This window comes from Bubalus kerabau, chromosome 3, assembly GCF_029407905.1.
Source record: "Bubalus kerabau isolate K-KA32 ecotype Philippines breed swamp buffalo chromosome 3, PCC_UOA_SB_1v2, whole genome shotgun sequence".
NCBI classification, from domain to species: domain Eukaryota; kingdom Metazoa; phylum Chordata; class Mammalia; order Artiodactyla; family Bovidae; genus Bubalus; species Bubalus kerabau.
The window spans coordinates 188,133,629-188,155,590 of NC_073626.1; the positions used below are offsets into that span (position 1 = coordinate 188,133,629).

General features: G+C 53.9%; 1 protein-coding gene across 1 annotated transcript in view; it reads right to left on the reverse strand.

The window, feature by feature from the left end:
* The window catches only part of IGSF21 (immunoglobin superfamily member 21), a 283,942-nt gene that overhangs the window by 4,780 nt on the left and 257,200 nt on the right, over positions 1–21,962 (reverse strand). The window contains exons 5-6 of the mRNA XM_055574319.1: positions 11,097–11,212; positions 7,248–7,722 (exon numbers count right to left, since the gene is read on the reverse strand). Coding sequence (XP_055430294.1) covers positions 7,248–7,722; positions 11,097–11,212 — 591 coding nt within the window. The remainder of the gene's footprint in view (positions 1–7,247; positions 7,723–11,096; positions 11,213–21,962) is intronic.

The following is a 21,962-nucleotide window of genomic DNA, read 5'->3' on the forward strand; positions in this document are numbered from 1 at the left end:
GCCATGAAACTCATTTTGCAGGTTACCTAACTGGCTCCCAGGAGATCAGACAGCGAAGACGTGGCCGGAGAGGACCTGAGCATGCATCGGTCTTTAGAAGAGCGCTCAGAGCCCGGGAAGCTGCTTGCATGTGGGCAGCCAGACCCCTCCCCTGCTGCGCTGCGCTCCCGGGTGGAGCCTGAGGGGCATGCAGTGGGTAGGTGAGGGGGTCTGCTCTGCCCTCATACCTCCCGGCCTGACCCTGGCAGCTGCCAGCCAGTGAGAGCCTTGGTGGCAGGCGGCCCCTCTGACCTGCAGCAGGAGCTGCTGGGAGGCCAGCGGCCACCACCCACACCCTTCCACCGCACGCTGACGCCCTTCAGCAGCTCCTGACAGGCCGGTCCTGGGCCCTCTCTCCTGCCCCTAGAACTCATCGCTGAAAAGACCCACAGGAAGGTTCTCTGCCGCTGGGATTTCCTTCCTCTCAATTCCTGGACATGTGGAAAGAGTGGGAGTCTGGAGACCCAGGACTGAGGCCTGTCTTCCAGTCTCTGGTTACGTGATTTGCATGAGTTGGTTCAGCTTGTTGGGCCTCAGTTTTCTCCCCTGTACATGGGGAGAATAGGCCACTCCCCCACTCTTTGAGAAACTGTTCTGAAAATGACAGTGAGTGGGAGGGACAAGACAGAGATGTGAAGTGGTGTGCATCTGCTCAGGGGCGTGCATGAGAGCCTGCTTGTATAACTGCTCTCTTCACTCCCTCAGCGTTGTGCTGCGATATTAGCCTTGTGAAATCTCGTGGAAAAGCTCTTCTAGGCCCTTCACTGTGGGAGTTCTGGGTCTTCACGAAGACAGTCATCTACTCACTCACCCACCTACTCATCCACCCACTTACTCATCCATCCATCCATCCAACCCCCAGCCTTCCAAGCATTCATTCTATCCATCCCTCCAGCTTTCCAAGCTTTCATTCTGTCCATCCCTCCATCCACTCATCACTCCATCATATTATTCATCCCTTCACCATGTCCCCCATGCGTCCATTTATCCATCCATCATCTGTCCAGATACCTACCCATAAACCTGCTAATCCGCTCACCCACCCACTCATTCACTCATGTGCTGTATCTGGTTCTTTACTGGACACCTAATCTGTGTTGGCCACTATGCAGGGCAGTGTTGGGGACACAATAATGACTAACAGCAGTGGCCTGTATTCACCGAGTCCTTGCTCTGTCACTATGGGAAGCACTTCGGATGCACCGCCTTGTTTAATCTTCACTGAGCCCTGTACCGTGTGAATAAGACCCTATCCACATTCAGCTTAAATTCCAGTGGAAGATCCAGGCAATAAGAAAACATATCATATACTTGCATGCGTGTGTACTCAGTCATGTCTATCTCTTTGCAACCCCGTGGACTGTAGCCCCTCAGGCTCCTCTGTCCATGGGATTCTCCAGGCAAGAATAGTGGAGTGGGTTGCCGTTTCCTGCTCCAAGGGATCTTCTTGGCCCAAGCATTGATCCCCCCTCATCTCTTTCATCTCCTTGCACTGGTAAGTGGATTCTTTTTACTACTGAGCCACTTGGGAAGCCTCTCATACACTTGCAGATGGAGATAAATGCAATGTCAGAAAACAAGCAAGGGAAGGAGTTCGAGGGGGCCAAGACGACACCGGGAAAGAGAGTTCAAGTGAAGAGCCTTTGGGTAGAAAATGTGAGCAGAGACCTGAGTGAAGGAGGGGTTCAGATTATCTGGTTATTCCAGGCAGAAAGGAAGGACAGTGCAAAGTCATGGCGGTGGGCCTGAGCTGGGCATGTTCAAGGAAGGGTAAGGAGAACCCTGTGGCAGGAGCAGATGGAGCAGAGGAGAGCGTGAGAGATGAGCTCCGTGGGGTGCGAGTTTACACATGATGCAGTCTGTTTTGGGTTGCTTTGTTTGACTTTCATATATTCTTAAATTGTGATGAAGCTCACAGAAGGGAAATGTGCTGTTCTTAAGAACACAATTTGATAAACCCTACTAAATGTGAACACCTGTGTAACCACTCTCCCAGTCAAATTCGAGAACGTTCCCATCCCCCCCAGAGGTCCTCTGAGACCTCCTCCCAGTGCGTTTCCACCATCCACAGGTAAACGCTGCTCCATTTTCTATCCTCAGAGGTCGCTTCTATGTCCTAGCAGCTCACACAAACGGAATTGTGCGGTGTGTAACTGCCGCACACACATGGAATCGTGCAGTGTGCACACTGCCGCACACACAAACGGAATCGTGCAGTCTGCACACTGCCGTGCAATGTTCTGAGCTTCACCCACGTTGTCGGTGTCTTAGGAGTTTATTCGTGTGTTCATGAGAAGTGAACACCCAAGTCTTTGTGTGTGTTCAGTCGTGGGTGACTCTGAGACCCCGTGGACTGCAGCCCGCCAGGCTCCTCTGTCCATGGGATTCTCCAGGCAAGAGTACTGGAGTGGGCTGCCGTTGAATCCTCCATGGGCTCTTCCGAACCTAGGAATCGAACCCACGTCTCTTTTGAGTCCTGCACTGGCATGTGGATCCTTTACCACCAGCACCACCTGGGAAGCCCCAAGTCTTCGTGGACATATGTTTTCCTTTTTCTCGGATAAGTATTTATGAGTGAAATTGCTGGGTCATAGGGCAGAGAGGAGTCTTCTTATCTTTGTGAGCAGCTACCAGTTTGCAGAGCAGCAGCGCTCTCACACACCCGCGCGGTGTGAAGGTTCTTACTGTCCCACATCCTTGCCGGCATCTGGTGCTGTCCATCTTTCTACTGCAGGCGTTTTAGTCGTTGTGAACGGTATCTCACTTAGGTTTTAGTCTTTATTTCCTTAATGATGTTATTTATATACCTTTTTATATGCTGATTGGCCATTTGTATATCCTCTCTTTAAAAATTTGTCGTTATTGATCTGTAGTGGTTCTTTACATATTCAGGATATAAATCCTTATCATATATCTGCGTCGAGCGTATTTTCTCTTAGTTTGTAGTTTGCTTTTTCATCTCACCTCATTTCATTTTCTTGAAAGTATCTTCTTAGGAGCAGAAGATCTGAATTTTTATTAAGTCCAATTCACCAATTTTCAAATTTGCATTTAGTGCTTTTTGTGACCTTTTTAAGACATCCTTGCCCACCTCAAAGTCACAAAGATATATTTCTGTGTTTTGCCCTAGAAGTTTTTACGATGCTGGGTTTTACATTTAGGTCTGTGACTCATCTCAGATTAATCGTGTGTGTGCAAGGTAGGGGTCGGTTCATCTTTTCCTTAAGTGTACCCAGTAGTTCCAGGCCCATGTGTTAAGAAGAGTTCTGTCTTCCCATTGAACAGCCTGGGGGGACCTTTGTCAAAAATCCATTGTATGTGGGTCTATTTCTGGACTGTCTTCTCTTCTATCAATCTGTCTACCATCGCAGGGTTTTTGGTGGGTGTGTATGTGGATTTATATTTTAGATCGGTCAGGGTGGAGGATAGCAAAGGACCCGAGTGGGAGCAGAAAGGCCAGTTTGGGGCTGCTGCACGGATCCAGCGTGAACTGCCGGTGCTTAGATGGGGAGGCTGGACAGGAAACCACGAGGCGGGGTGGTGGTGGGGTCGATTCTGAGGGGGAGCCTCCAGGGCGCTCAATAAAGGATCCCCTGCAGAGCAGGTGACCCTGACCCAATTCCTGGGTCGGGAAGATCCGCTGGAGAAGGGAGAGGCCACCCGCTCCAGTGTTCTTGGGCTTCCTTGGTGGCTCAGGGGTCAAGAATCTGCCTGCAGTATGGGAGACCTGGGTTCCATCCCTGGGTCAGGAAGATCCCCTGGAGAAGGGAAAGTCTACCCACTCCAGTGTTCTGGCCTGGAGAATTCATGGACTGTATAATCCAGGGGGTCGCAAAGAGTTGGACATGACTGAGTGGCTTTCACTTTCAAGGATGGCTTGGCTGTGGGGTAGGAGGAAAGGGGGGAGAAGTGGGTGACTCCAAGCGTTCTGGTTTGATCAATGGGAAGAAGGTAGTTGCCGTCTCCTGACACGGACTCTAGGAGCACCAGGCCTCTGTCTTCCTGGGGACAGTGGCGTCTGAGCTGAGGGGCATCCCTGATAGGGGGAATACTACAGTCCATAGGGTCACAGAGTCGGACACGATTGAGGCAGCTTGGTGCACACACACGCACACACACACATGCGCGTGCACACACACACACACACACACACACACACACACAAAGGGAAAGCACAGGGAGGCGTGCCCCAGCCCTTGCTGGCCTGACCTTTAAAGTCCTGAGCAGCTGATTGGCACGTGTGCCCTGAGGTCATCTCCTGCAGCACACTTTCTCCCCGCCATGGCCAGAGTGCAGGATGCCTTGATCGTGTGACATGCAGACCCTCACTCAGGACCCCTCTGGCTCACACCACCATCCACTGGCCATAATCACTGGCTCCCTGGCTCCTCACCACAGCCACACCAGTGAGCAGTAGGGCGCAGTGGTTAAGAGCATAGCCTCTGGGGTCAGACCTGGCTGGGTGACCCAAGGAGAGCTGCTCCCAGCCGGGTCCCCTCGCTTATAAAATGGGGATATTGATGGTGTCTCTCAGTCACCTCATAGGGTCCCTGCAAGGAGATCTTGTGGGGAAAGCATCTGGAACAGAGCCCGGTTCCAGGGTACGCCCCACACATACACGAGCTCTTTCCGCTCAGCAGGTCAGGAAATGAGGCTCAGAGTCCCAAGAAGCTTGAGACCCTACCAACTGGCAGTAGTTGAGATGAGACAGGAAGCCAGCCTGAGGGTCTCTTCACTCACGCAGCTTATTTGGCCCCTTCCCCTGGGTGGCCCTGCCGGGTCCCCTAATCCCATGTCCGTCATGTCCACTGCCTGTGAGCGGGCCTTTCTCTTGCTCTGGTGAGGATGATTGGGGGTGCATGTCAAGATGGATCCATGTGGAGGCAGGAACCATCTGGAACCTAGGGCCGGGCAGGCAAGCGCTCTAACATGGCTTGGGTGGGCGTTGGGAAGACTGGGCGCAGCACCGCTCCATCACGGGGATGGAAGCTAGCTGCTCAGAAGCCTCGTCTGCTCTCAACTTTCTCATTCTCTTGGGGTGGGCCAGGGAGCCCTCTCGTGGGAAGCCAAGGCTTCGGTAAGAGAGGCCAGGGGTGGCCTCCACAGATAAAGCCTCCTGATGAGGGGTTGAGGCTGCTCTGACTCCCAGCCTGGAAGTAGACTGTATCTTGCGGACAGGGAGGCTCAAATACAAGAAAGCACTCAGGGAAGGGTGGAGGGTCCAGAGAAACGGGGGGTGGGGCTGCCTGGCAAAGTGGGAAGGCTGGGAGAGGGGTCTGGGCATGCTCTGTGTGGGAGAGACACTGGCGCCCGACACAGGGCCTGCCCACAGCGGGTGCTCGCCGAGTTTCCCTGCCATGAAGAGCAAATGGTACTCACAGGGCAGGTGCCGTGACAGCAGACGCCCGAGGCAGCTCAGTGAGTGGCGGCTAGGGGCAAAACACGCTGGAGCTGCCCCTGACCTACTCACCGCAGACAGCGCATTTCACCTCGTGGGTCTCAGTTGCCTCCTCTGTGCTATGGGACACTGCTAGCCCTAACCTCATTCAGTGACCACGGGGGTTAACAATCGGGGTATCTGCTGGGTTTGTACGAGGAAAGCGACAGTCTGTGGTATGCGGTAGGTGTTCAGTAAATGCTAGTTAGCCGTTATGGTCATTTTCTGTGTGGGCAAGTGGCCTCTGGGAATCAAAGGGACTTTTTTATGGGTCCTCAGAGAACTAACCCGTAGCCAGCAAGGGTGCCCAGTTCTGGGGCTGGTAGGTTCAGTGGCTGGCATAGGGGGAAGTGGAGAAGGCACTAACAGAATGGCTGGAAATTCCAGCTTTGCTGCTTATAAGTTGGTGGCTCAAAGGAAGGGATCCCACCAAAGCGAGGCTCAGTTTTGCTCACCTGTAAAATGGGCCTGCATGGTAAACTGCCTGTGAAGGGTGGATGAGAGGACCCTGGCATATGTTCCTGGCGCATAATAGGTGTGCATGTACACCTTTCTCTTGGTGTCTGCTGCAGAGTTGCTGCTGGGTTTTCTGGTGGGCCAGCTGAAAGCAGAGATGCCCTTTGGACGCCGCCTGCCACCACTGCCCGCCGGGCACAGGCTGGGGTCTCAGCCGCCAGCAGTCACTGTTCTCTGTCCCTGTCGTGGGGGGTCCGGGCTGGGGGCTGCGGGTGTTTCCAGGCAACTTCTCAGCACTGGGGGAGCTGCAGGGACAAGCCCAGGCTCCTTAGGCTGCGAGTTGAGCTGCTGGGTGCTGAAAGTCAGGTCCAGAGTGTTGTGGGCAGAGGGGACCAGTACAGGGTCATTGAGGCCATCTCCCTGCCCTACCCCACCCTAGTCAATACAAACGCTGGCTTGAAGGGTCTCATATTTCTAGAGAAGATTCCACACGTTGCTTCTCCTGCCGCTACTAAGCTGGGAGATGGATAAGGGGAAATGGATCAGATCTTAGGGAGCTGCTCTGGGGAGAGGCCGAGCTGGTGCTCTGTGGGAAGAGGAAGCAGGTCCCGGCTGGGGACTAGATTCTCAGGCTGAGCTGACCCTGGGCATCCGGTTCCCTGGTTGAGCCACTTCCCATATCCCTGCAGGTGGCAGGGTTTCCATGGTGCCCAGCCAGAGCGGTGCCCTCCCACAGCGGGTACGTTCCCCGCCCCCTGCTGGCCAAGCTTCCATAACCGCTAGCAGTCCTGACCCTGATCCGACCAGCTTGCGACCCGCCACACTCATGATCTGTGTCTGGTAACTCTTCCCTGGGCTCGTGGGTCTCTTATTCAATTGAGAAAACCCCCTTGTTGCCTCCATGTCCTCATCTTTCCCTGACCTGACTCAGCAACCCTATCTTATGAGTCCCAACTCCTGTGTATCCTTCACTCGCGCAGCAAACTTCCCTGGGACTGGCACCTTCCACCCATCTTCAACCTTGAAAACCCCCCGTTCCTAACACTGATATAGCAAACTCCCGAGGCTTCCATATTCCTGATCCTGTTGGACCAGACTCCCCAGACCTCCCTGTAGCCTCCCATGTCCTCCAACCCAGCTCAGCAAACCTCCCAAAGAGCCTGATCCTGACCTCCATGCCCGACCCAAACCCCAGCTTGCTCCATCTTCTCCCCATCTCCAGGGTGGCCGGCAGCCCACCGCCCTGTTCCAAGGCTCCCCACCGCCTGGCTCTGCAGGGAGGGGACGCTGCAGAGGGGCTCCCAGCGGGCCTCACCCAGCGTGACCTCGGCCTGCATGGGCATCGACAGCGCTGGGTGCTTGACCTCGCAGCTGAAGAGGGCCTCGTTGTCGATCTGTGGGTTGAGCGTCCAGGTGAGCAGGGCTCGCACCTCCACCGTGCCGTCGCTGCCCGGGGTGTGGCTGTGCCGCAGGAAGTAGACGGGCTCGGAGCTGTGCACCCAGCGGGGGAACTCACGGCTCACCACCGTCTCCGGGATGCTCTCGGTGGTCGGCTGGATGACGCTGCTGGGATCTGGGGTCAGGCTGCGGGAAGGGCGCTCCGTGAAGGGACGCCCGCCCCGGGTCTCAGCGTCCAGCAGGGACAGTGACCTCTGCATCTTGGTCTCATCCAGGTCACGGTGCAGGAGGCTGCGGAAGGGCCTGCTGTCCTGGAGGGGACCAGAGCTGGCCGCCGGCGGCTCCAACAAGGGCACTGCGTCGATGGGTTCCCCGTCTCGCTTGAAATAAACCTGAAATCGCAAGGAAGGTGGGGGGAAAGATTTGGCACCAGTGACCGGGACCTCCCAAGGGGCTTTCAGAGGGACTGGCTGCAGGAGGGCCCTCCTGCTCCTCGTAGCCTTCTGGATGGACCCCGCTCTGCCCCTCCCCCTCCAGCACCCCTAGCGCTCTGAGGCAGCTCGGTTCAATGGGGACACACAGTCTCTGGTGGCAGAGGCTGAGCCAATGAGCTTCTTTGAGCCTCAGTTTCCTTAGTTGTAAAGGGAATACTGGGGCTTCCCCGGTGGCTCAGCGGTAGAGAATCCTCCTGCAATGCAAGAGTCACAGGAGACGCAGGTTCGAGCCCTGGAAGATCCCATGGTGGAGAAAATGGCAACCCACTCCAGTATTCTTGCCTGGAGAATCCCATGGACAGAGGAGCCTGGCGGGCTGCGGTACATGGGGTCGCACAGGGCTGGACACGACTGAAGCGACTTTAGCACGCACGCCCACAAAGGGAATACGAACACCTACTTCCTGAGGCTGTTGGATGCTCAGAAACAGTGAGCAAAAACAGGACCCTGGACACAGCCCTTGGCAGCCCTCCCCCAACCCCAGGCTGCAAGGGGGTGGTCCCTGCCTACCTGGAGAGAGCAAGGCAAGAAGGTAGAGGGGCACCAGAGAGTAAATGAGATGTCAGAGGAGGAAGAGAGGTGTGTGTGTGTGGGAGGGCGCTGGTGCAGGATGGGGCGAAAGCCGGTGTCCTCGCGCTTTCTCTGCTAATAGGGACTTCGAGTTTTGAGAGGCGGCATTTAATTTAATTTGCTGTCTTTTTATTTTGGTACATACGCCAGAGGCCTGTGGGGATTGGGTGTATATTTTTTTTTCAATAAATGAGATAAATAAATCGATGGGAGGCAGGGAGAGGGGAGGCCAGGAAGCAGCTCTGGGGACACTGGTGGCGGTGGGGAAAGGGAGACGGAGGTGCGGGGAGGAGGGTGTGGGAGGGTGCATGAAATGTGGGGTGCGCAGAGGCTGTCAGCCTTTATAGCTCCAACGAAGAATCTCTTATGCACATAATAGCCTGCTTTGGGGTTTTTCTTTCTTTTCCTTTTTTTTTTTTTTTTTTGAAAAGTGCTTCAAAAGCAGGTTTGTAATTTAAATCAAAGAATTCTTTCAAGTTCTGACGTCCCAGGCAAACATAAGGTGCCTGGAATGCGGGGAGATGAGGATCTCGCATATATTTGAATTTCGTATTGCTGTGTCTTAAATGGCAGGAGCCAGAGGGCTGGAGCAGGGGTGTGGGGTAGGGAAGGTCTTCTGGCAGCCTCGGGACTGTGAGTAGAATTTTTTGTGTGTGTGCTGTGCAGAAAAGGCGTTTTTCTTTGGGGAAAAAGACCAGCTTGTCTCATTTTAGGGAGGCCAGACCTCCTTATGGGCTCCGAGGGGGAAATCTTGGGACCATGTCCTGCCCTCACCGGTTGCTGGCTTTGAGGCTGCTTTTGGTCTGTGTCCTTGGGGCTGTAAGGTCAGGGGCAGGACCTTATCACAGGCGCACTCTGCTCCCCGCCACGGCCCGCTGTGCCTCTGGGCACCTGCTTATTGCCCTGTACTGGTTCTTTCACACCTGTTTACTCCCGTCTCGTCCTGGGCAGCTGGGTCTCCTGGGCCACAGCCTGGGGTGAACTGGCCCAGGTCCCAGGATCACCCTCCATGGATCCCACCTGTGAGACCACCTCCCCACCTGGGACTCTACTCCCCCTGCCCTTGGCTCCACTCTGCTCAGCCATGTCCAACACTTTGTGACCCCACAGACTGCAGCCCGCCAGGCTCCTCTGTCCGTGGGATTTCCCAGGCAAGAATACTGGGGTGGGTTGCCCTGCCCTCCTCCAGGGGATCTTCCCGACCCAGGGATTGATCGCAGGTCTTCGGCATTGTAGGCGGATTCTTTACCACGTGAGCTACCAGGGAAGCCGCTGATTCCAGTCTATGCCTCCTAATCCCTGTGATGTGTGAAATTCACAAGGTCAAACTGGAAGGGGCCTTGGGGGCATGCACCCCGTGGGCTCTCGATATGGTTCAGGGAGCCCCGCGAGCTGTGCTTAGTCGCTCAGTTGTGTCCCACTCTTTGTGACCCTGTGGACTGCAGCCCACCGCGCTTCTGTCCGTGGGGATTCTCCAGGCAAGGATACTGGAGTGGGTAGCTGTGCCCTCCTCCTCCAGGGGAACTTCCCAACCCGGATCAAACCCACATCCCCTGTGACTCCTGCATTGCAGGGGATTCTTTAGCAGCTGAGCCACCAGGGGAGTTTGCAGGGAGCCCTAAGGGTTCCACAGACGAGCCTCAGGACCCATTAGGGCAACTTGCCCTTCCTTCACTTTTAAAGATCTTCTACACGGGGCTTCCATGTATATTTCATTTAGATCAAACAGGTCCTGCTGCTTCTAAAAAAGCTGAAAAGCTGTAATACTATCCACACTCTAAACCTCCTCAAAAAGCCTGAGAAGCAGAGGGGGGCTTTCCTGCTCAGGGTCACTTGGCACAAGTGACGTCAGGGGCTGGAAGCCAGCTCCCCGGATGCCCTCAGGTCCTACACTCCCCCCACCCGCTCCAAGCTGCGGTGACAGTAACTCAGGAGCTGCACCAGCAGACCTCAGAGGGGGTGCGGTGATGTTTAGTCGCTCAGTCTTACCCGACTCTTGCGACCCCATGGACTGGGGTCGCCAGTCTCCCCTGTCCAAGGGATTCTCCAGGCAAGAATACTGGAGTGGGTTGCCATGCCCTCCTCCAGATTCCCGATGCAGGGATGGAAGCTGCATCTCCTGCATTGCAGGTGGACTTTTTACTGCTGAACCAGCAGGGAAGCCCCCCCTCAAAGTGGGTGGGGTGGGTCTAGTAAGGAGTTGGCCAAAACAGAGAGTCCCCATTTCCTTTCTCCCCCTTTCCTCTCCCCTTCCCTCCTTCGCTCCTTCCTTCCCGCCCTCCGCAGCGGACTTGGAGCTGGAGGGCGACCTTGAGTCCCAGCGCTGTCATGGACACGGTGGGGGCCTCGCTCCACTTCGCTTCCCTTCCCGGGGCCTCATCAGTCTCCATCCTGTTCAGTTACTGGGGTAGGGGTGTGCTTGAAGCGGGGATCCCCTGAAGACCGCCCTCACTGCAGCTCAGGGACTTCAGGGTCCAGGAGACGTGGGGGTCCTCCTCACCTCACCAGGAGGCAAGAGAGACTCACGGACATCCGGGCGGGTCAGACGAGTGGGCAGGGTCAGACCAGGCAGACGGAGCAGAGCGCCCCTTTGTGGACAGCGGCCTCTGCCCCTCGCTCTGCAGGTGAGCTCCGTGCTGACACGGCCGCTGGACGAGCCACGCAGGAGGGGACGCAGCAGGGGCGGCTGTAGCGGTACTCACCGTGGGCGCCGGTTTCCCTCCCGACACGATGCAGACCAGCGTGAAGTTCTGGGCTTGGTAACGGCTGAAGGGGGCCGGGGTGTCAGCGGCCACCACCTCGATGGAGGTGGGCGGAGCTATCCAAAGAGAAGCACAGGGAGAGCGAGGCTTCACTGGAAGGTTCAGAAAGAGTTCAGTGATGACCTAGGCCGGGCCAGGTCCTCTGCTAGGTGCGGTGAAAAGTGTGAAAGGGAAGGTCGCTCAGTCGCGTCCGACTCTTTGTGACCCCCTGGACTGTAGCCCGCCAGGCTCCTCTGCCCATGGGATTCACTAGACAGGAATACTAGAGTGCATAGCCCTTCCCTTCTCCAGGGGATCGTCCCAACTCAGGGATCGAACCCAGGTCTCCCGCATTGCAGGTGGATTCTTTACCAGCTGAGCCCCCAGGGAAACCCAACAGGTGCTTTGGCAGAGGACAAATGTTGCACAATTCCAGGGGGTGCCCCTGGGATCAACTGCCATGAGAATGATGTCCCTGCTGGGCATACAAAGGAGGGCCCTGCCACCTGGGGCTTACAGCCTGGCGGGGAAGATAACTGGAAATGGAGAGACCACCATGGTCCACTGTCCTCAGGGCATCAGATACCTGGTGTAGCCAAGTGTGCAGGGACCCACCCAGGCCTGAGGAAGTGACCCTGTGCTGTGATCTGAGGAAGCAGCAGTAGGCAGAGGACAAGTGTGGCAGGTGGAAGGAACAGCATGTGCAAAAGCCTCGTGGCAGCTGGCTCAGGGTGGGGGAGGGGGGAGGGGAGGGAGAGGCAGGATGCTGTGGTGGGAGGGCAAGGTGGGGGACGAGGTAGCCAGTGGGGCTCGGAAGACCTGCAGGGCACCACCAGTGGGTCACCGCTCACAGCGGTGTGCGGGGGCCGGTTCCCGCCAGCTCCTGAGAGCTGACTGTGACCTTCCTGGGAATTGTGGACCAGTTCTTAAACCGCTGCTAGATTGGAACAGATGGCCCAGTGGGCGTCCTTACACCATGGAAGTCAGCTGCCACTGCAAATCAGGACTTCCTTGTTTCTCTCCTTCCCCTGCCCCCTCCCGGGCCCCCACAGAGCAGGTTTACCAGCCCAGCGCTGGTTGTGAGTTTTTCTTTGTCCTGAGAGCAGTAGGGAGCCATCGAAAGCTTCAAACAAGAGCAGAACATGATCTGAGCCTGGAAACACAGAGTGCTATTTAAGCCAGAGAGATGGGTAGCTTAGACCATCGCGACCGCAGAGCGAGAGGGCGACCGCGGAGCGAGAGCAGGTGACGCTGAGAGGTATTTAAAGCCAGTGGTCTGCCCTCTTCCTTCTTTTCCCCCTAAAGTTGGCTTATTTTGTTGGTCCCGCCTCCTGCCAGCTCTCTGCCCTGTCCCCACTGCCCACCACGGGCTGGTTTGCCAAAGCCAGTGCCCCCAGGCACCACGCGACATTGGGAGCTCAAACATGGAGCCAGCGTTTCAGCGAGGTCAGCACCACCTCCATTTCATCCTTGGGCAAATTACCAAAACCGTGAGCCTCAGCTTCCCGATTTGCTAAATGGGACTAATCCTTGGCAGACATATTCGAAGGATGAACCAGTAAATCGCTATGAAAGGGCTCAGTGCATGCTAGGAATTCACTGGTTATAGGATTCCTGCAGTTCATTTCTCCAGCCGCCTTGTCATCCGCAGGACAGGAGCCGGAATCTTAGGCCTTTGCTTAGGAAAGGCTGTCAGTTCTGGCTTCTTGTAGCCTCGGGTCAAGAGCAGTGGGGGGTGCAGAGAAAATGCAGAGGGGCGAGTGTTTCCTTCCTGTAAGGGGTTTTCACTCCAGTTACGTTTAATTAAATCCGATGAACGTTTCCTGACACCTACTAGGTGCCGGGCTCGGTGCCAGGTGCTTGCTGTAGGCGCTTGGTGATGAAATGGATATGGCACTTCGAGAGGCTCACAGTCTGGCGGGGGCGACAGGCGCCTGGCAACTCTATTTTAAGGTCTAGTGACATGAAGCCAGGTATGAACCGTTCATTCACTCAGACAGCCACCACGTGCCGTTGCAAGGGAAGCAGAAAAAACAGGAAACACGGGGAGAACAATAGATGGAGAACTGTAATTAAGTGTGAGATGGGAGGAAGCAGATGGGAAGTGGGGTAGGGACTCCAAGCGGGGAGAGATACAGCAGAATGTTTCAATTATCCACACGTCACAGAGCCTGCAATCTAACTTTTCTAGAACTCACTGCAAGCCTGGATTCCACGGCAAGAACCAACCGTGGCCAAAGGTTAGGAGCCAGGAGCTGTTCTAAGCCCTTAACGTGTGTTAACTCATTTAGGCCTCACCATGAGTCTACAGAAAGGGTTTATTTATTCCTGTCTTACCGATGGGGAAACTTAAGGGGTGAAGTGACCTTCTGGGGCTCACAGAGTTTAGATTTGAAACCGGAACTCCCAGACCCCAGGGCTCCAACGCCGTGTGAAACCGCACCACCTCCATCTTTGGAAAGAAGGAAAGAGCTCGTGTCTGTTGGCGCCTTTAGCCCTGAGTGCACACTTCAGCCATTGCAGACGCTTGTTTACCTGACACGCTCAGTTCTCAAACAGACCCCTAATTGAGATCCCTGGGGGAACTGCTCCTGTGGGTGGCTCTGTTTAACTCAGGTGCCCCCAAAGTTCAAGGGACCATGTCAATTAGAGCTTAGCAAAATTCTCTGGTGGGGCTTCTCCGATAGCTCAGATGATAAAGAGTCCACCTGCAAGGCAGGAGTCATGCATTTGATCCCTGGGTCAAGGAAGAGCCCCCGGAGAAGGAAATGGCACTCCAGTGTTCTTGTCTGGGAAATCCCGTGAACAGAGGAGGCTGGTGGGCTACAGTCCATGGGGCTGTGAAAGAGTCGGACAAAACTGAGTGACTAACCAACTAGCAACCAACCAGCATGATTATCTCTGGCCCTGCTTATGGTGGTCTATATGTAGGGATAAGTATACCCTCCAAGAATTCTAGAGGCTCAGAGCTAGACAAGGGGCAGCTTTAAAAATCACTCATTCCTTCTTTCTTTTTCACTGAGCAAGCAGTAATCAGATGCCTAGAAGCTTCCTTACAGGAGGGCTTTGCGGGTAAATGGGATGATGCTTGCAAGATGCCCAGCACATAGTAAGCCCGCAGTACAGTTGAGCAATTTTAACTGATATCATTTGTATCACGATTATGAAAGAGAGAGTATAGGACAATGGTGACGAGTATGGACCCTAAATCTCACTGTGTGTGTGTGCGAAGTCACTTCAGTTGTATCTGACTCTGGGCAACCCTGTGGACTGTAGCCTGCCGGGCTCCTCTGTCCATGGGGTTCTCCAGGCGAGAATACTGGAGTGGGTTGCCATGCCCTCCTCCAGGGGATCTTCCTGACTCAGGGATCAAACCCACGTCTCTTGTGTCTCCTGCGTTGGCAGGAGGGTCTTTACCACTAGCGCCACCTGGGAAGCCCCTAGAGCACACTACCCAGGGTTCAAAGACCAGCTGGTACCACTTCCAGCTATGTGACCTTGGGCAAGATATTCAGCCTCTCTGAACCTGTTTCCTTACCTGCAAAATGGAATTATCGAGTGCTGAGAATTCAGTAAAGTAGTACCTTGGGACTTCCCTGGTGGGTGGTTAAGAATCCACCTTGCAGTGTAAGGAATGTGGGTCTGATCCCTGGTCAGGGAACTAAGATCCCACCTGCCGTGGAGCAACCAACTCTGGGGGCCACAACCAGAGGGTCTGTGCTCAACCAAGATCCTGTGTGAAGCAATGAAAATTCCAACTGAGACCCAACACAGCCAAATAAATAAATAAGAAAGTGGTGCCTGAAAGCATATTGAAAGTGCATGTCAGATGCATTTATCAGAAGGATGTATTAATGTTCTTTCTTTGAGGCCTGTTGCTACTGTCTGGAAGAATAAAATTTCTGCCTTTGGGGGTGTTCACAGTTTAGTGAGGAGGCCAGACGGTGCCCTGGACCTGTGCTGCCCAGTACAGGGGCCGCCCAGCCTCTGCGGCTATTAAGCACTTGGAATGTGGCTTTCCCACGATCCTATGTGCTGTGAGCGTAACATACACACTGAATCTGGAAGATAATTTTTTTAAAAAAAAGCACCTTAAGTATATCATGAATATTTTTATGTTGGTTACTTCCTGAAATAATACAAGCGATATTGGATTTAATAAATATGCTATGCCAATGCATTTTCACTTTTCAAGGCTTTTCTTAATGTGGTCCTGAGAAAACTTGCAATTAAAGGCAGATTTCTATTGGTGAGCGCTGGTCTTCCATTTTACAGATTAGCACAACTGAGGCCAGACAGCGGGAGAGATTTGCCTATAGTCACGCCGTCAGTCGGTGGCAGTGCCTGGGCTGGCAGCTAGGCCCTTCAGATCCTGTCCAGGGTTCTCTGCACAGCACGGACGCCCCCTCCCCCAACACACACACACACACACACACTCTGCAGATCTGCACCCAAGTCACGCACACCACCCACACACACCCTGATTGGGAGCCGTGTTCCTGTGTCTTGTTATGCTTCTGAGCAGGTGTTAGCCACATGTACAGTTAATCAAGCTCTTGAGACAGTGGATTTCCGTGGTGCGGACGATGGCACAGCAGAGCTGCTCACGTCAGCGTGGAGGCCCAGGCTTCCCACCGTCTCCGTCGAAGCGTCCCTCCGTCACCGTGTCCTGGGAGAGTGTCACGCTGCCTCTTGCCCGCTGCCGCCCACCAGCGGGCCCTGAGTGCAGGCGGTCGGTCGGCGAGCAGTCTCCGCCGGGAGTCCTTGGCGGCCTTGGGGCGCTTCACTCCGCGTGTCGCCGTCGCCCTCTTCCTGGCATCTTCTCTTCCCTTCCCTTGACTGTGCTCAGCGCTCTCACTTCCACAAACGGCTGCTCCCTGGGCTCTCAGTCTGGAGCCTCCCTTCAGCTTACTCTTCCCCGACCACTTCCACGCCCCTATCTCTGTCTCTGTGTCCCTCTCCACCTCCTCCTCCAACCCCACTCTCACCCCCAGCCCAGCTCCGTCTCTCTTCCTTCTCCACCCGCCTCCCATTCCCTTTTCCATCCGAGCTCCATTTCTTTCCCCCACCCCCATCTCCAGTCCATCTCTGTGCGCACCCTCATGTCTGTCTCCATCACTCCCCTCCTCCAATCCCAGCCTCCTCTCCCTGCTCGCGATCCCCAGCCCTGCTACAGTCTCTGACCAAGGTCAAGGTGAGTGGTCCTCTTCTGGCTCTGTGCCTGGAATAGATCCCATGGACCCAGGAACAGCGGCAGTCCCAGGCATAAGTATCCCGGACAACAACGATCCCAAATTCAAAGCCGGGCCGCAGAATGAGCAGGACAGAGCAAGACCACCTGGCTATGATGCGGATGCATATAATGGCGAAGAGTCCTCCGCAAAGAGCCCTGGATCTCCGATGGCGCCCTCCTCTGCAGCAGTGGCCCCTGTGCTCGCTCTAGGTGCCTCGTTCCTGTGGGCTCTGAGAGGGGCCTCAAGGATGTCTGTGCTACTAGCAAGGCTCTCCGGGGTGAGGGGAAGGCGGACACCATGCCCCTGAAATGGCCCTCCTCAGAGACACTGAGCAGGTAGGTCCATGTGGCCTGAGCAAGGGAGAAATACGGGCTTCCCAGGTGGCCCCGATGGTAAAGAATCCACCCACCAATGCAGGAGATGTGGGTTCCATTCCTGCGTCATGAAGCTCCCCTGGAGAAGGAAATGGCAACCCACTCCAGTATTCTTGCCTGGAGAGTTCTATGGACAGAGGAGTCTGGTGGGGAGGGGGCTACAGTCTATGGGGTCAGAAAGAGCTGGACACGACTGAACGACTAAGCACACAGGAGAAACCGTCGTCAGCAGTGGTTGTACCAGTAAGAGACTGGACGTAGGCAGAGCTTATGTCTGAATTTACAAGCCACATGGACAGACCATGTCACTTGGGTCATCCCGGCCCCGCATGTGAGAAAGAGGCCCCCGGTTCTATGAGTTCACCATCGTGGTCAGACACCACCACAGAGCTCCCCTGACTCCAGTACCCCCGAGTCAAGCCAGGAGACTTCCCAGTTAATTTTTGACTTTGCCTTAAGAAGAGAGAATTCCTGCTAGAAGTTTCTTCTACTGATTTTGTCCAGCACCCAGGAAGGCAAAGCAGCTCTGGATGCAGCGGCCACACAGCATGGCAGGCCCTATTCCAGTCTGTCAGTGGGGGCAGAAGTGGAAATTATTTTAGACTCGACCGTTAACATCAATACAGTGAGGCAATGGTCGGTGATCAGTTTTATGAAATTAACTCTGAAATATTGCCTGTCTTTCTCTTGAAAGCAGAACTTTGTTTCGGTCATCGTAACTCACTTTGCAGATAATGTGATGGCTCTTAGCTCTGTAAATCATCTGTGACTTTTGCAATTCGGGAACACAAACCTGTTCTGATAGAAACCCCAGCAGGCCTGAGTCTTTAACTGTATCTCAGTTCAGTTCAGTTCAGTCGCTCAGTCGTGTCCGACTCTTTGCGACCCCATGAATCGCAGCACGCCAGGGCTCCCTGTCCATCACCAACTCCCGGAGTTCACTCAGACTCACGTCCATCGAGTCAGTGATGCCATCCAGCCATCTCATCCTCTGTCGTTGCCTTCTCCTCCTGCCCCCAATGCCTCCTAGCATCAGAGTCTTTTCCAGTGAGTCAACTCTTCGCATGAGGTGGCCAAAGTACTGGAGTTTCAGCTTTAGCATCATTCCTTCCAAAGAAATCCCAGGGCTGATCTCCTTCAGAATGGACTGGTTGGATCTCCTTGCAGTCCAAGGGACTCTCAAGAGTCTTCTCCAACACCTCAGTTCAAAAGCATCAATTCTTCGGGGCTCAGCTTTCTTCACACTCCAACTCTCACATCCATACATGACCACAGGAAAAACCATAGCCTTGACTAGACAGACGTTTGTTGGCAAAGTAATGTCTCTGCTCTTCAATATGTATCTAGGTTGGTCATAACTATCTAGTGAAGTTAAATTCTCTCTGTACCATGAAGCTCCCCCTAAACTCCCCCTAGGGAACCAGCTTAGACAGAGTCAGGCCAAGGTTTCAGCCCATGTTCTGTTACCAATATCCCACAGGACTTTGGGCAAATCAGTTGACCCACTTGGGCATCAGCCTTCCTATCTATAAAGTGGGTTCAATAAAATACATCCTGTCAAACTTTCAGCTTCGAAGATTTTGAGAGAAGCAGCAAATGAGAATACAGAGAGAAACCTTCTACAAGAATGGCCAAGTACTACACAGACAGAAGGTGATCCTTTGTATCACCTGTTCAATTGCCCTCACTTCTCCCTGCGCTGGGAGGGACGCGTAGGGGAGTTTCTTCTCCCTCCCAAGACTGGCTATGGTCTCTGGAGGAAGGGAGAGTCTCTGCTGTTCCTTGGGTATCACTCTAAATTGGTCTGAACACATTCCTGCTCTGGGTGTCATTTATCAAGGGGCGGTAATCAATTAGATTTTGGGGACGAGTGGGAGGGGGAAAAGACAAGTTCAAAATTATATTATTTGCAAAAATCCATTCTTTCTCTCTCAGCATGCCTGCTCTATTGACTGCCCTGTTTTTCAATCAGCTCCCAGTCTTTATACCATATTTTTTTTTAAAAAGAAAGAAAACCACTCTCTCAATATAAAAGTGCTCATGAATATAAATATTCCTCGTTCCTATTTTCTTTCTTTCTCTCACTTTTCTTTTCTTTTTTTGGCCCCACCTCTCTGTGCCTTTCCCATCCTCTCTGCAGTCTCTCTCTGCTTCTTCAAGATGGTGCTCAAAAGAGCGTCTCCTCCAGGAAGACTTCTCTGTTCCAGCCGCACCGAACTGCCCAGGGTTCCTTGCCCTGCTCACCTACCCTGTGCCCTGCACATGCTGGTCCTTCTGCTGGTTAACTCTGCTTCATCCTTCAGGTCTGGGCTTAGGTTGCCTCCTCCAAGCAGCCTTCCAGGACTTTGCCAGACTGAATTCCTGGAGCATCCTGTTTTTGACACCCCCCTGGGTGCTTATCATTCTGTTCCAGGCCCATGTCTGTTTCTCCACTAGGCTGTGTACTTTCTGAAGCCTAGAACTTTGTCTTTAACCTCAGAGCTAATACAAGCCTGCCACACAGGCATTCAGTTTCAACTCCTGTTTGCTTTCTTCCTTCATCTGCTTCTCCTAATACAAACAAGCACTTGGCCCCTGGAAGGAATCCCACAAGACCTCGCGATGCCGTGGGCCCTGCCCCCACCTCTAGCTTTGTCTTGACCCTCCCCTCAACACCATGCTCCAAACGTCCTGAGACTTTTTTGGTCCATAAACACCCTAAGCACATTTCAACCCTAGGGCCTTTGCCTCTGCTGCTGCCTTTGCCTGAAGTCTTCCTCTCAGCTGTGTGCAAGGTTGCGTCCTGCTTATCTTTCAAGTCTCAGCTCGAATGCCACCTCCCAGCCCAAGCGAGGTGCTGCTTCTGTTACCCGTTGCAGCACTTGTCATTTCTTCATGGAGCGCATCATGAGGCGCAGTTATTTCATATATTAGTTCACACACTTGTCTTTTCCCAACACCCCCCACTAGAACGTAAGCACCGTGAGGACAGAAATTGTCCTGCCGCAACCCCAGGGCCTGAAGCAGGGGTTTACTCCGCACACATCTGTCAAATGAATGAGCGGGGAGGAGGGATGTAGGTGTCCCGCCCTCCACGCCCGATTCAGGACTGAAATCCCAGCCACGTCTGCGCCCCTCTTTCCCAGCAGAAGCCTGACGAAGCAAGAAGCCACCAGCAGGAGGGGGACTCCAGCGAGAAAAAGAGAGAAGAGGAAGCACAACTCTTCGGTTTATGGGAAAATTAAATATTGAACTGAGTAGTAATGGCAGCCAAGGGGAAAAAATACTGACAAAAAGCCCCCAAATGGAGCCGCCGTCAGTGACGGGAGAGAGGAACACAGCGTCTGTACTCCTACGAGCTGCAATGGGGCCGTTTATGTGGCAGCTGCTGAGCCGAGTCGCAGCCCCCAACCCTGGGAGCAGGCGGGAGCCCATGTGTGGATGTGCTGGGAATCCGGGGCCTGGGTCGCTGGCGGGGTCGGCGGCCACGGCCCAGAGCCTCCCTGCCTGGAGATGGGGGCCTTTCCGAGTGGAGTGGGGCCACAAGGCCCCCAGTGGCTGCGGGCACAACCCATCCACCCGCCTTCCTCTCTGCAGAGACCCGCTGCCGGCACTGCTCACCTGCCTTGCCCCTCCCCTGCCAGCTGCGTGCTTTCCAAGTGGTGGGAGATGAAATTAACAGCCCCACTGGAGGCTCTGGCTGGCTGCTCTGGGGGAGGGGTGGCACGGCCTGGGAGGCGGTGGATCGGTGAGGCTGGGCAGAGAGGGGCCCGACTCGGGCCACTGCTGAGGGAGAAATAAAATCCCACGTGTGCCTGTGCACACACACGGACACATATATGCACATAAACACACACACAAAACACGCACATAATCACACACAGACACACGTGTGCATATACACAGACACACACACGTGCATATACACAGACACACACACGTGCATATACACAGACACACACACGTGCATATACACAGACACACACACGTGCATATACACAGACACACACAAACGCACACATAGGCAAACACACACACACATATGCATATACACAGATACACACACAAACACATACACACACACACAAAACACGATGCATATACACAGATACACAAACAAACACATAAACACACACAAAACATGCACATAAACACACACACATGTGCACATACACAGACACACACAGAAACGCACACATACGCAAACACATACACACATACTCATATACACAGATACACACACAAACACATACACACACACACAAAACACAATGCATATACACAGATACACAAACAAAACATAAACACACACACACAAAACATGCACATAAACACACAGACACACACACACATGTGCATATACACAGACACAGAAACGCACACATACGCAAACACACACATACACATATGCATATACACAGATACACACACAAACACATACACACACACATATATCTGCACGTGTGTGCTGTGTGCTAAGTCGCTTCAGTCGTGTCCGACTCTTTTCGACCCCATGGACTGTAGCCCGCCAGGCTCCTCTGTCCATGGGATTCTCCAGGCAAGAATAGTGGAGCGGGTTGCCATTGCCTCCTCCAGGGGATCTTCCTGCCCCAGGGATCAAGCCTGCGCCTCTTATGTCTCCTACGTTGCAGGGGGGTTCTTTACCAGTAGCTCAACCAGGAAAGCCCCATGTACACATACACACATATGCATAACACAGACACAACACACATATATGCACACACACACACCCACCCCCCCAAAAGGGTAGTGGGGAGGCCAGGACACAGGTCTTGCCGTTGGATCTGCGTTTCACGCTTGTGCTACTTGGTACCGATGCCTTTAACCCAGACGTTCTCGAAGTGTGTTTTGAGAACTGCCCCCGCCCCACCATGCCATTGCAACTTATGTGGCAATAGAGTGAATGTGTTCAGGCCCATGATAGGTGCCATTTGGGCAGAGATGAAGTCTATGGGGTGTGACAGGAGCCCATTTTAAACAGCAGCAAGGCTGGCTGCGTGGGGGATGTTTCCAGTGTATCCCAGAGGTATGTATTACACACATGGGCGATTTCACCAGGTTGTATCGTTGTAGTTTTATTAAAGAAGACTCTGGAAGCCTGCGGAAGCCTGGGGAGGCCTTGGCAAGAGGGCAAGCATATTTGAGGTCTGGCCTGTGGCAGTGGCACTCAGCGCAAGTTCTTCTGTTCAAGTTCAACTTCAAGTTCAGGCCATTCCATT